Genomic DNA, 13,092 nt, shown 5'->3' with positions numbered 1-13,092 from the left:
CTAGGCCCCTGACATGATGATCTGCTTTTATAGGTCTGTGCAACGCATCAGTAATTATCACGATATGTTTTAATCGATAGCGACATAACACACATATGTATTGTTTATGTATAGTGAACAGTGCACAGTTTAAAGGGATAGTTCACCACAAAATGGCAATTCTCTCATTATCTACTCACCACTATGCCGAAGGAGGGGAGGGTGAAGTGGAGTTTCAGGGGTAAATAGCGTTGCAGCCAAATCCTATACAATCGAGGTCAATGGAGACCGATTCTTCAAACGTAAAAAAAACTTAAAATGCCTCGAGGCTGCTCCTGTGGTGTCATTCGATTGTCCTTAAATGTCCTCTGTGATCCACACAGACGAACATGGCTCCAGAGGAGGCCATCACAGGACATTAGGCCTAAAGACACGGTGTAAGTCCCCTCGTTTCAGGTTGAATTTGAATGTTGAGGCTTACAGACTTGGATGGCACGACAGGAGCAGTATGGAGACGTTTGAAGATGTGGACACCAGTTACTTCAATTGAATTGGATTTGGCTCCAACTCTGTTCACCCCTTAAAACTCCAGAAGTGTTTTGTGGACTCAAACACTCCACCCACCCCTCAATCGGCATACTTTAAAACAACAACCTTCCATCAGGACCAAATTCTCTCTTTAATCTTAAATTAAATGATATTGTGATCTCCTTGTGATCATTATCGGTATTGAGTGATATGATATTTTTTATCCTGGCATAATTTTTGGCCTTATCACCCAGCCATATGAAGTATTAGACCTATAGTATTTCAGCTTATTCTTTTATAAATCACAAGTAAACATCTTCCCACCTCCATCTTTCAAAATAGACTGATATGGCCCTTTGACAGACGGGCACAAAAATGTGTTTAGTTCTTAATTTAATTAGAATTTTATTTGTTGTAAAGTTCATGGTTAAAAGGTAAAATATCAATCCTCAATGACAATTCTTTTTCATTGGGGTTCGGACAGGGAAACCTAAAACTTTTCAAGTTTAAACATTGGCCAATGTATCATTATGAGAAACCTTTAACTCCCCGATATCAACTCACCCTAAGTCTATGGCGATTGGAATTTTTTTTTAATTTTGTGTATTTAGTCTCACTTTGGCAAAACTATGACATTTTGAGAACAGTTGAAAAGGATTATCAGCATTTTAATTCACTGCCAATAGCCTGCAGTCAAGCTAGCGTTGATCAAGTGCCATCATTTTACTGTCGAGAACAAAAAATACAGAACATTTAATGAGCAGGTTTTCCTTTAATTGACAATCAGTCAAATAACATAACCACCTCACCCCATAAACAGAGCTCTTCTGGAATAAATCTGCAGTGAGCAGCTGTAGCTTTGTGAGTGGACGTCATTAGAATTCTCAGGTATGAAATTCAAAACTGTAAAACAGATAAAGTGCAATGTCCAGGGATCCAAATTGTCTTGTGTTTTGTTGTCATCAGATGAGACAACTTCTCCCATCTTTGAAAAACATCAGACAATCAACTGGTGAAGGAATCAATATAAATTAAATAAATAAAAAATCATCAATATCAGATTTTATCCCTGTTCACAGGTTTCTGAGGGCGGCCAGCTCGTGTAGTACTTGAACGAAGGATGGACGATCATCTGGTTTCTGCAAAATAAAACAGAAAAACAATATTATTATTTAGATTTGGGACTTCCTCTGCTTCAACTTTGTTAAAGTCCTGTGCCCACCTCTTTCCAGCACCAGTCCATGAGCTGGTAAACTGCATCTGGGGCCATGCGAGGCTTCAGGAGCCTCATGCCTGAGTTCAGGGACTCCACCACCTCAGTGTTGGAGCGGTTCTCATAAGGAAGTCGGCCCTCATTGTAAATCTCCCACATGATTACACCTGAGCGGGGGGGGGGGGGGGGGGCATGACATGTAAACATCTTTAACATCTTACGTTTCTGCTCAGATGCTATGAAGCGACAAGCAACAGAGACATATTACTGGTTACTGTGTTTCATTCAACTTTGATTACAAAATTCTCACTTTTAAAGAAATAATCCATTTGCTTCCTTTATGTTAAGCTCCTTGTTAACTTGTTAAGAAAGAAGCTATATTAGCTGGTATTTAAGAACGGGACATTCATTTGGAGCATTTTATTTATTGCAAATCATTTAATAACAATCTTAAAAATAAATTAATAAAACAATCTTTTGCTTTGTGTATTCTCCCAAGATTCTCAGTGTCTGTTGAATATTGTACCAAACCATTGTGGGCTGAGAGAGCTTCCATTTTAGTTCATTAAAGCCGAGAAGACCAGAGTCAGTGTGCACAGGTGATTCTGGTGTTTAGTTGCGTGGCCTGCAAAGCTCCCTAACACCTTCTTTCACCCAGAATTTAAAAAAATCAAATATGAAGAGTTGAAAAGTTGCAAAAGAAAACACATGTATGAGCAGAGAGACAGCGAATCAGACACACAGTACATACAAGTGAGACAGATCAACACACCGAATGACCAGATGTCTGACTTGCTGCTGAACTTGCAGTATTTGATGACCTCTGGGGCCGACCACTTGACAGGGAACTTGGAGCACTGGGAACTCGTGTACTGATCGTCCGGAACAAATCTACAGCCCAGAGGGTAGACAAACAACATTATAGAGCAGTACTTGTGCACTGATAACTATAGTCCAAAAAAAAAAAATACTCTGATGAAAAAAATGATGATAGTAAAAGTCGTACCTGGTCATCCCAAAATCGGACACCTTCACCTCAATGTTCTTTGACACAAGACAGTTCCTGGCAGCCTGCGGAAGAAGGAGAAGCAGAGAAGGGTTTCAATGCTGAAGCAGCAGCGAAACCCAAGTGAATAAAATATGTTTCTGTATTTTTACCAGATCCCTGTGGATGAAGTTGGAACTCTCCAGGTAAGCCATCCCCTCGCTGACATCCAGACACATCCCCAGCATCATCTCCTGGGACAAACACCCCTTCCTGTCTCGCAGGTAGTCTGACAGGCAGCCGTTTTCCATGAGCTCAAACACAAGACACATGGGAGAACGCTGGGTGCACACACCGTAGAGCTGCACCAGCCTAGAGTGGGACAACTTCCTGTCAAATCACACACACACACACATACACAAGCATCAGTCCCCCGGTTTTCAGTTGATTTGTCCTGGATATGTAACATCACCATGAATCACACTTGACTTACATCATGACTCTTGCCTCTTCTTTAAAGTCCTCGTCTGACATGCACTTATCTCTTATCATCTTCACTGCAACCCTCGTCTCCCTCCACTTCCCCTCCAGCACCAGCCCAAACTGACCACTGCCCAGCTCCTGACCCAAGATCAGCTCCTCGGGGTCCACCTCCCACTGATCTGTTGGAAAGAGCAACACACATAACACTGTTAAATTCAAATGAAATAAGGGGGAGATCACAAATGTGCATTTTGTGTGTGCAATTGCTACCACTAGAGGTCAGCAACAAACACACGATTTCCAGCATCGACTTTTACATATTTATGCAAGTGTACATCCTCTAACCTGCTGCGGGATCAGCGGCGACCTGGGAGCAGCCTCCATCCTGAGAGATCGGGTGTCTCAGACGCGTTATCAGGCCTGACAAGAAATGAAATACACATACAAAGGGTATATCAATCCATAGTCATTCATGATCACAGAGCAGAGGGTAGAAGTATGAGCTGTTTTATCAACTTGATTCTGCCTCATATTACTAATAATTGTATTTGGAAAACCCGCACTCTACCGGCAGCATTGTGTTGGTGGTAAAGGATGAGCTCAGGAATGGTGCTGAACAGGTACTTCTCCGCCAAGTAAAAGGCGTCGTCCTCCGTCTCTCTCTGCCTGATCTGGTAATGTTTCACTCTCGGATTCTTCTCCCCATTTGACCTGGAGGTCAAATCGCACCATTAGTTGCAATCTAATTATTTAAACACTAGTCAGGGAAATGTGGTAATCGGATGTACATACACATAGCAGCATATCATCTGGTTATATATCATCTGTACAGGTTAATAACATTAACAGTTGCAAGTATAATAGGAGGAAGTAAAGTTACCCCGGTGCTTTGGTGAAGACCGACACTGTGTAGACGCCTGCCTGCCTCGAGTCCCGCACCATGAACGCACCTTCTTTTCCCTGAAAATAAAGTGTTGAAACTACAGTAAATCAGCAAAATGTAATTAAACATTAGTTTTGAGGTCCCACTTCACTAAACTCATTGAAAAAATTCCCCTCTTGGCATTAAAATGGCTGAAATGTAACACATATTCCTTCCTCTTTTCGTTATGAATATGCTAATGTAGCCCCGCCCTTGCTCCTCATCCCCTCACCCCACACTAGCTGCCCACCTGCAGCGTAAGACCTAAAGTGTGGATCAAGACCCAAGCCTGTCTGGACCCATTAGGAGCAAGCCCGTCGGGTTTGTTGGTTGGGCTTTTTATATACTGCAGGTGTCTGTAATCAGGGAAAACACTTTTTGGACACAAAAAGGGTTTGGACTGGATTAGTTTTCTATCAGGCTCCATCAAAGCCTGAGTCACAATCTAATAGGAGCCCTTTCCATCTGAGTCCCAACTAGCATAAGCTTGGTTTCTTAGATTTGTGACATCACAAACCCAGGCTGTCAGAATCAATAATCTTCAGACTTTCAATTTTACTGCAGTGTTACATCGCAAATACTCAGCCATGGCTCACACTGCTTATTTGTACTGTAAATGGTAAATTTACTGTATTGATAAAGGGTCTCTGTCGACTCAAAGTGCTTTAAAGTAGAAATCACAATCAACCATTCACACACAAAGCCATACAGAGCTGAAGAGCGAGGCATCGAACCACCGACCCTCTGGACAACCTGCTCTACCTCCTCTGTTGCTAAACACAGTTGTCGAAAATATCATAAAAGGCACAAGAACTGTTAACATTTTTATAAACACCAGAAGAGGACTTTAAACATTTTCAAACAGCTTTTCAATTTATTTCTTTAATCTTCAGCTAACCTCAGCACAGGAATGGTGGTCACTGTGACTCAAAGATAATGATGGATATCTGTTTTACCTCCTTCTTGCAAAACGTAGCAAAAGCACTCACAGCAGGAAATGCTGTGGTCGTGACACATTGCAGCTGTTTCTACGCCGTTGTGTTAGATTTGTGTTTGCAGGTATATTTGCACTGCACTGCGTCACTCAGACACAACATACTGGTAATTATCAGCAGAATTAATAGGATTTTAAGCTTTTTTTTCTGTCAAAGCACAGCTGGAGGCATAAACAAATGAAAATTGAATAATCCTCAGATCCTTAAATATCGGTATGGTTTTTTACCTCATTCATTAGCAATATCTCAGCTTCCCCTCGGGTGATGTTTTTATTGTACCATCTGTGAAATGACAAATTAATTTACAATTAATTAAATCCTGCAGAGGACAAATTGAAATTGCAGGTATAGTCACATGTTAAGAATTACATAGAAAAGACAAATTCAATAAAACTCACTCAAATCTCTCAAAGCTGCTGCCCGACTTTTCAGCTACATACCTACTGGGCACAAATCCGATATTCCTGGAAACAAATCAGAAAAGATGGACATCAACTCATCACCCTTATTTAAATACAGGTGCTATTATTTCTCAGTGTGAGCCGAGGCGAGGGTGGACCGCCATTTCTGTTCCTTACCCCTGCTTGTCTTGCACAGCCCACCAGTCAGGGTGGGTGCTTCTGATCAAGACATACTCTTGATCTTTCTGAAGAGGCAAGTCGTCATCTCCCAGTGCTGTGTAGTCTTGCAGAGCGATGACCATCCTCTGTTCTCCACCCTGCAGTTCCATCTACCAGAGATAAAAAAGGAAAATGTATCAAATGTATATGAACTTGATTTTAGAAACACAGTTCATGAAGCGTGCAATAAAAGCTCAAATGTACCTGGAAATAAGTATACATTTACATTGTCAGTCACAGCAGACAAATAATGTTAACACCCATAGAAAAGGACTTAAAATCACAATATTTGAAGCATGTTAGTGCACGTTCTGTTTACAGCTAGTTAACAGCAAGTAAAACATGTAAGTAGAAGAAGAAGCTAAGTTATAATCTGATATGAGAAATACAAGATAAGGAAACAAAGCTGAAAAGATGCAAAACCACAGGGAAATTGGCAACCTGAAAAGCCAACGACGCAAAAGATTAATATCAAACTAGACAGAGGTTCTTATAATACAGACCGCCACCAAGGCTACTGCTTCATGTCACAGCAGTGTTTCCCATTTCTCTTAAAGACGGTAGTGCTGCTCCATATTCTAATTTGTCATGCCAAAGTTTCATAGTAACATAAGAAAACTCTGACACGGTGCTTTGCTTTGTTGCTGCCTTGTATATCTGTGTTTAGCACTGTGTGCGTTGTTTGTTTGCAATCTGCTCCCTCGCGCTATCATCCTTAAAGTTGTTACCGTCCGTGCAGACAGTCAGAACTCATCATTTCAGCTGCAGTTGAAATCAGACTCCCAAGTGGCATCCATCGCATTTCTCTCTCCAACGAGAACTGTATCTGGGGACCTGTTGCTCAGAATATGTTGCACATGTCGGCGACCTTCTTGTACGTGCATCTCAGCTCTACCGCCATAGACTGAATTATTTCATGGGGAACTTTTTTTTATCCTGGAGCCATCTGTTAATTCGAATCTGCTCGGGTGAGATCATAACCTTCTTGTTTTATCCATCTCTGTAGTTTAAACAGTGTTACAATTTGACAACAGCAAGAAATATTTTTGCTTTAGAAAGTTCTACCTTTGGATCTGGAAGTTGAGGAAGTGGCTTTTTAGAAGCTGAGGAGAAAGCAGAACAATTTAATTGGAGAAGGTTTCTGACAAATACAAGTTTACAAAAAATAGAGATTTTAAAGGTAATTGAAATTATTCAACACTAAGACATTTTGTTAATATCAAGATTTGCCCTAACGTCATATTCACATGACAAAACCATCATATTACTTTACAATGTCATGAACACAAATTAGGAAGTTGATGGAATTGATGGAAGTGATGAAATATTACAAACCATAACCCAGTGGATCATAGACGTGACAACCTGGTGCCAGTTTCTCCGTTTGTTGGCAGCATCTCCATTTTCCAACCATCCAGAAGTTTGGATGGTATTTTGCGACCAAATTGTTGTGTTTTGTTTCTAAATAGAACAAGATAAAAAAACAAAGATACAGAATTAAATATTAACCTAAAATCCATAATTCATCTTCATTTATTGCACTGCTTTCAATGTTCTCAACATGTCTCACCCTCTTTGAGAGCTCTGACCCATCTCTGACGACAATCATTGTCTGGGGCGAAAATGTAGAGGTAATGGGTATCATGAAAAACCTGTGAAGATAATTGTGTTTTAGAACGCTACCCAAACATGCATCACATATGTTGTAAAATTAACTATATTGAATTAGTGTTTATTTCGGAGCAATTGTGAACCTCACCTGGAAAGGGTACTTGAAGTTGCATGGTATAGGAACGTCACAACACACGATCTCCACACACTTGATTCTGGAGAGCTCGATACAACCTTTCATCATGGGCTTTTTCTGAAACAACATGACATTTACATTTCCTATGCACAGTGTGGATATCAATTAAACCATGGTAAGTTTCGAGCGGGCTCACTTCCCCTGGTTAACTAGTTTGTATACTGAATAGGTGCATGTACCTACCCCTGGTCGTCGTTCCGAGTACTTCAAGTCTTGTGTATCCAATACAAAGAAACGCTCCTTGTAGTTACAAGGTGATGTTCTTTTCTTTTGTTGAGATTTTTTGATCATAGTTCCCTTTAGAATCACCCTGGGGAACATGGTAAGAGCGATGAACAACGCTCTGAGAAACACTGAATGTTATGAGGAGAGACTGAGAACTTTACTGCATGTGACAGAAAAAAAAAGTCAAAGCTATGTGGGTCGCTCGATGTGATAGAGGCTGTTGAGCTTCCGGAATAGAGACGCTGCACTCGGTAAACCACATCCTCACGGTAACAAATGATCTGTGCATGCACACACACACTATACATACACTGGCAGGTACTTCCACTGACGATGTTGGAATAAACCAGTATGTGCATATGTGGGAGAGTGATTATTTTTATCTTCGCCATTTTTTACATTTTCCACGTAAATATGCAGCTTGAAGGTACGGCCTGTATCCTGGAATTGATTATTAGATTATTATATAACCACTAAAGAAGAGTGTTCATATAGAAAATAACTGATAGCATTTGGCTAAATTACTCTCACAAAACTAACCTGAAGACAGATGTCTTTAACCATAACCTATATGTTAGGGCCAACCAAGTTAAATTATTTTTTTGTGCGGTCTCAATTTTCAACGCTGTATTTGAATTTGTGAGATTTTTCTGTGTTCTTTTATAATCTCCCTCCTTATAATACTCACAGACAAATGAAAAAGCATATGTTTTAACTTGCACAATGAATAGCTTGTTGAATTTTTTCAATTAAATATGAAGAAAATTTAAGTCAAAAAAGATCCAAATGAAAAAATAGTATTTCCTGAGACATGTTATGAAGAAGCATGTCGGCTCTGGATTGAGAAATGTAAATACATAGTGTCAGGTTAAAGAGAAGTGACTGTAAGGACTGTACATAGTAAGTGTGACTGTAAATCGAAAGCTGTGTGTATTTGTGCTAAATAAAGCAAATACAAAAATGCCCGGTAGTTTAATGATGGTGTGACAATTATTAAGGTAAAAAGTAGTTTACACTAAAGAAATCAAATCAAACAGAACAATGTAATATAATGGCGACAAACTATACAAATTGAATAGGTTTTGCTTGGTGCTGGAAAAAATTTAAAGCAGTATCGTTGTATCGTTATAGTTATATTTTGTATTAGTCTTTCTAGTCAATTCTCTATTTTACAGAATGTATTTTCCTATCAACTCATACATTTGTTCGACTGTTATTATAAGATAATCCTTATATTTCTGAATTTTTCTAGCATTCTACTAAACTGTTTATGTCTTTTAAATTCATACAATTGTGTAAGGTGTGTTCGATGAATATTACCTCCATGGTTATGCCACAGTCATTAACTTTGTCAGGATTAATAGAACACATTTGTGCTTGTGCTCTCAAATTACATGGAAGTTGTGGATGATGATGATGTTGTTGTTGATAATAGTAGTAGCAGGCTTCTAGTAGTATTATTTTTGTTGTTTTGAGTACTACAGGTTGAAGGTCACAGAAAGGCAGTTTTACCCAATACAAATATAGACCTATTATGATTGTATAACATTGAAACCCTGTGTTGAAGGGATGATGTCTTGGTCTTCCAAATACAGTCGTCAGAAGCTACTTAAAATCATCAGTTAAATTCACATGTTAATATGATCAAATGCATACATATATTTTAATCACCTAACTCAGAATTAAGCTGAAAGGATAAACTCATCTTTTCAGGTTGCATCTCCACGACCTCCCACTAGGAGATCATGAAATACTACAAATATTCTTCATAGACAGAAGTACTACTACACGGTTTCGAACATCTCGACCAATCAGCGTTTAATGTGGTCGTCACGAGCACATTTCAGCCAATGGGAATGGGACAGAAACGAAAGTCCACGGTAGTGAAGCAGCTACGCTTTGCTAAGAGCTAACAGTCAGGTGTTATACGTCTGTTTACTTCACCGCTAACATCTGCTTTCACCCACCGGAGAGGCGCGTTATAGGTGCGTACGAATACCGTCGGTTCCTCTGTGTCTACCTGTGCTGTTAGTCAGCTTGAAGCCATTAGGAACTAGTTAGCAAAGGCTAGCACGGATGCCGCTAGCCCAGCAGCAGCCATTGCTAGTTAGCTAACTCCCTGTTTGCCTTAACAACGCTGTCACGTAACTTGCTTTACACTGAACACATAACACATCCAACGATGTGAATCGAGGTTTGCTAGTGAGAGTTTCTGCTTCTCGGTTGTTTAGCGGCAGCAGCCAACGCAACCATCGGTCGCCCGCTCGTTCTGTGTCTCAAACGGAGTCCACCGGCAGACTAGCGCTGTCTGAACGCCCCAATCCTTCACTTAAAAACAGCTACATTGCCACTTAGTCTAAATGTGGAAACACTAACAGGGTGTTTGCATTTCTAGAGTTTGACACAAGCAGTACAGATTTACAACGTTGAAGAGAAAATATGGTGCGTTTTACTTTCTATGTGTTTGTGGCAGCTGCAGCTATCCGGTATTTTACACACTCAAATTGGGGAGAAGCACATGGAACACATGACTATGAACTCAAATAACAGTCAAAGTTATGCTTACTTAAATTACTGAATCAACACAGTTTTGTCCTGATAGTGGCCGTTCTTACGTACATGTACGTCAGCTGCTTCCTTAACTAAACACACCACATGTTTAACACTAAAATCATGAATATACAAGAGAAACACTTTTCTTTTAAACTCACAGTCGGTGTCTCTGTTTCAGGTCAGCATCATGGGTGAACCGCAGCAGGTCAGTGCCCTGCCCCCTCCGCCCATACAGTACATCAAAGAGTACACAGATGAAAACATCCGTAAAGGTCTGGCTCCCAAGCCACCTCCACCCATCAGAGACAACTACATGATGTTTGGCAACCAGTTCCAGTGTGACGACCTCATCATCCGGCCTCTAGAGAGCCAAGGCATCGAGCGGCTCCATCCGATGCAGTTTGACCACAAGCGGGAGCTGAAGAAGCTCAACATGTCCATTCTCGTGAACTTTCTGGACCTGCTGGACATCCTCATTAAGAGCCCTGGTAGCATAAAGCGCGAAGAAAAGCTGGAAGACATAAAGCTTCTGTTTGTTCACTTGCACCACTTGATAAATGAGTACCGGCCGCATCAAGCCAGGGAGACGCTGAGGGTGATGATGGAGGTACAGAAGAGGCAGAGGCTGGAGACTGCTGAGAGGTTCCAGAAACATTTGGAGAGAGTGGTGGAGATGATTCAGGGGTGCCTCACCTCGCTACCCGATGACTTGCCACAGATCGAGGGTCCAGATGGTGCTGGTGATGGGACAAGGAATATGTCTGCAGGGGCGAGTGTTGGTAGCTCTTCTGGCCTGGCCCCCAGGCTGAAAAGTGAACCTATGGATGTAGAGGAAGCAGGGGCCAGCTGTATGGCAGTGGCTCAACAGGACAAAAGCATCCCTCCTTTAAGGAGAGAAAAAATATGGGACAAAGACGCCGCTATGTGCAGTATTATTGATGAAATTGCTTAAGTTTTGTATTGGGTGTTCGTGTTTCATTTTTGTGCATCTTTCTGTGTTTTTGTGAGCTTTATTAGTGTAAGAGGGAAGAAGTTGGCTGGGTCTGAAATCCCGACTGGAATAGTGTTTTATTTAAAAGCATTCACATAGATATTATTACCACTTCCTGTGAACATTTTCAAAGAATTTAGATGTCACACAGATCAACCGGGAAGCCAATTTTCAGTTTTTGTAATAAAAACAATTTCCAAACATCTAATTGCAGAAGGGTGCAATGCTTTCACAATCACACAGTGGTAGTAATTTAATGTTTGTATGGGGAACTCTGTCAAATCTCTTGAAATCATATGTCCTTTAAGTGCTCTAAAGATGTCTTGCACACTGTCTAATCGTATGAGTGGTTACAGAGAGGTCAACATGTACTGGAGTTGCATAGTAACTCCTCCCTCCCTCAAGCTTTTCATGAGAGCACTTATACAATATAACCTGTGTTGTGTTTTTCCACAAACAGTTTTATCCAGGTTATTTGAAGATACTTTTCAGAAAGAAATGCATGTCACAAAGGCTGCCTGTTAAGCTTCTTCAAGCTCACTTGTTTCATTATGAAAAGTTGAAAAGGAGCTAAATGAAATTTTTTGGTTGCAACACAACAAATGTTAGAATTAATAGCTGTTTATTTACCAGTCTAGAAGAAATGTTGCACGTTCAGCATCAAACTTCACTCCTCTACTTCTACAAAAGCTGTGGAAAGCAAAGAGGGAAGCAGCTAAAGTCCAGTTAATAACCTTAAACGATTTAAAGGTGGAACCCAGCTAAGTCTGGTTCGAGCAGGAAGTTTTTACAGTTAAAGAAAATATATATCCATGTAGCAACAGTCATGAGAAAAGTGCTTCTCTAAGGGGATACATAAAGACAAGATAATTAAACCTCATAGACAACAAGCCTTTGAAAAAGACAGCAAATTATAAAATATAAAATCTAAAAGCAAAGACATAGATACCATGTTTTAAAGTAATGGCAAAATAAATGGATAACAGAATAAACAGCAATTACAATTAATACAGTGAAAGCCACTTGGTAAAGCATGTTTTGAGAGATGATTAAAACAAAAAGAAGTTCAAGTGTGCGTTTCTGAGGTAAACTATTCCATACGGTAGGGGCCCTGACAGCGGCTCCAGTCCTGAGCGTCATTAACAGAGATACAAATTACATTTTGTTGTGAATTTAACAACTATTTTTCACTACAGCCTAATTCCAGCATCTGCTGAGAAATTGCCAGTTCTGCAGAGCATAAAGCAAATGTGTAAGCTCATCTTTAAAGTACATATTTGTCAAAGGTGCTCTGGTTGCCTAACTATCCTCCTGAGGCAAATTGCCGTAATAATAATAACGGTAATGATAATGTGTAAAGGTGTTCGGCCAGCGGCAGACTCTGTCCTCATTCCATCAACACTGCATGATAATTGTGTAACACTGGTTCTTTACGGTTATAACACTGCTCGGCTCTGGGGCCTCCTCTTGTCATGCCTCAAAAGTACAGGACACAGAGTTTTCAGCCTCTCCTCGTGCAAACTGTTAACCTCATAGAATGTTTATAAAGGGTCCTCCCCCAGTTTCTGGCCTTACATCAGGTGCACGTGGCTTCTATCAGGCTATTGCATATAAATGCAAAAACAAGTGAGGATCTCCACCACTGGGCTTATGTCACTGTCTCCACCTCGCCCCCTGTCTGTTCTCCTCTGCTGCTGCTGCTGGGATTCCCTTCCCTCTGTCTCCATGCAACCGCATTAGCATTATCACGCGAACCAGTCGCACGAGTTCACTAACCCAGTGGAGTTTTAA

The 13,092-nt window shown here is 40.5% G+C and overlaps 2 protein-coding genes across 2 annotated transcripts; one reads left to right on the top strand and one right to left on the bottom strand.

The window, feature by feature from the left end:
• Positions 1 to 996: 996 nt before the first annotated feature.
• itk (IL2 inducible T cell kinase) lies at positions 997 to 7,917 on the bottom strand. Its single transcript, XM_062394502.1, has 17 exons — positions 7,716 to 7,917; positions 7,485 to 7,589; positions 7,296 to 7,377; positions 7,061 to 7,186; positions 6,791 to 6,828; positions 5,684 to 5,835; positions 5,504 to 5,569; positions 5,333 to 5,387; positions 4,069 to 4,148; positions 3,757 to 3,899; positions 3,534 to 3,608; positions 3,199 to 3,367; positions 2,879 to 3,095; positions 2,727 to 2,791; positions 2,493 to 2,611; positions 1,730 to 1,887; positions 997 to 1,646 (listed from the first exon to the last, which is right to left on the bottom strand). The coding sequence occupies exons 1-17, from the start codon at positions 7,851 to 7,853 to the stop codon at positions 1,581 to 1,583; spliced, it is 1,854 nt and encodes a 617-aa protein (XP_062250486.1). The 5' UTR covers positions 7,854 to 7,917; the 3' UTR covers positions 997 to 1,580.
• A 1,696-nt stretch (positions 7,918 to 9,613) lies between these two features.
• med7 (mediator complex subunit 7) lies at positions 9,614 to 11,504 on the top strand. The gene is made up of 2 exons (XM_062394564.1): positions 9,614 to 9,742; positions 10,489 to 11,504. Exon 2 carries the CDS (start codon positions 10,498 to 10,500, stop codon positions 11,260 to 11,262), a length of 765 nt encoding a protein of 254 aa, XP_062250548.1. The 5' UTR covers positions 9,614 to 9,742; positions 10,489 to 10,497; the 3' UTR covers positions 11,263 to 11,504.
• Positions 11,505 to 13,092: the final 1,588 nt, after the last annotated feature.

This window comes from Platichthys flesus, chromosome 8, assembly GCF_949316205.1.
Source record: "Platichthys flesus chromosome 8, fPlaFle2.1, whole genome shotgun sequence".
NCBI lineage: Eukaryota > Metazoa > Chordata > Actinopteri > Pleuronectiformes > Pleuronectidae > Platichthys > Platichthys flesus.
This window is presented reverse-complemented; position numbering and strand designations above follow the sequence as displayed.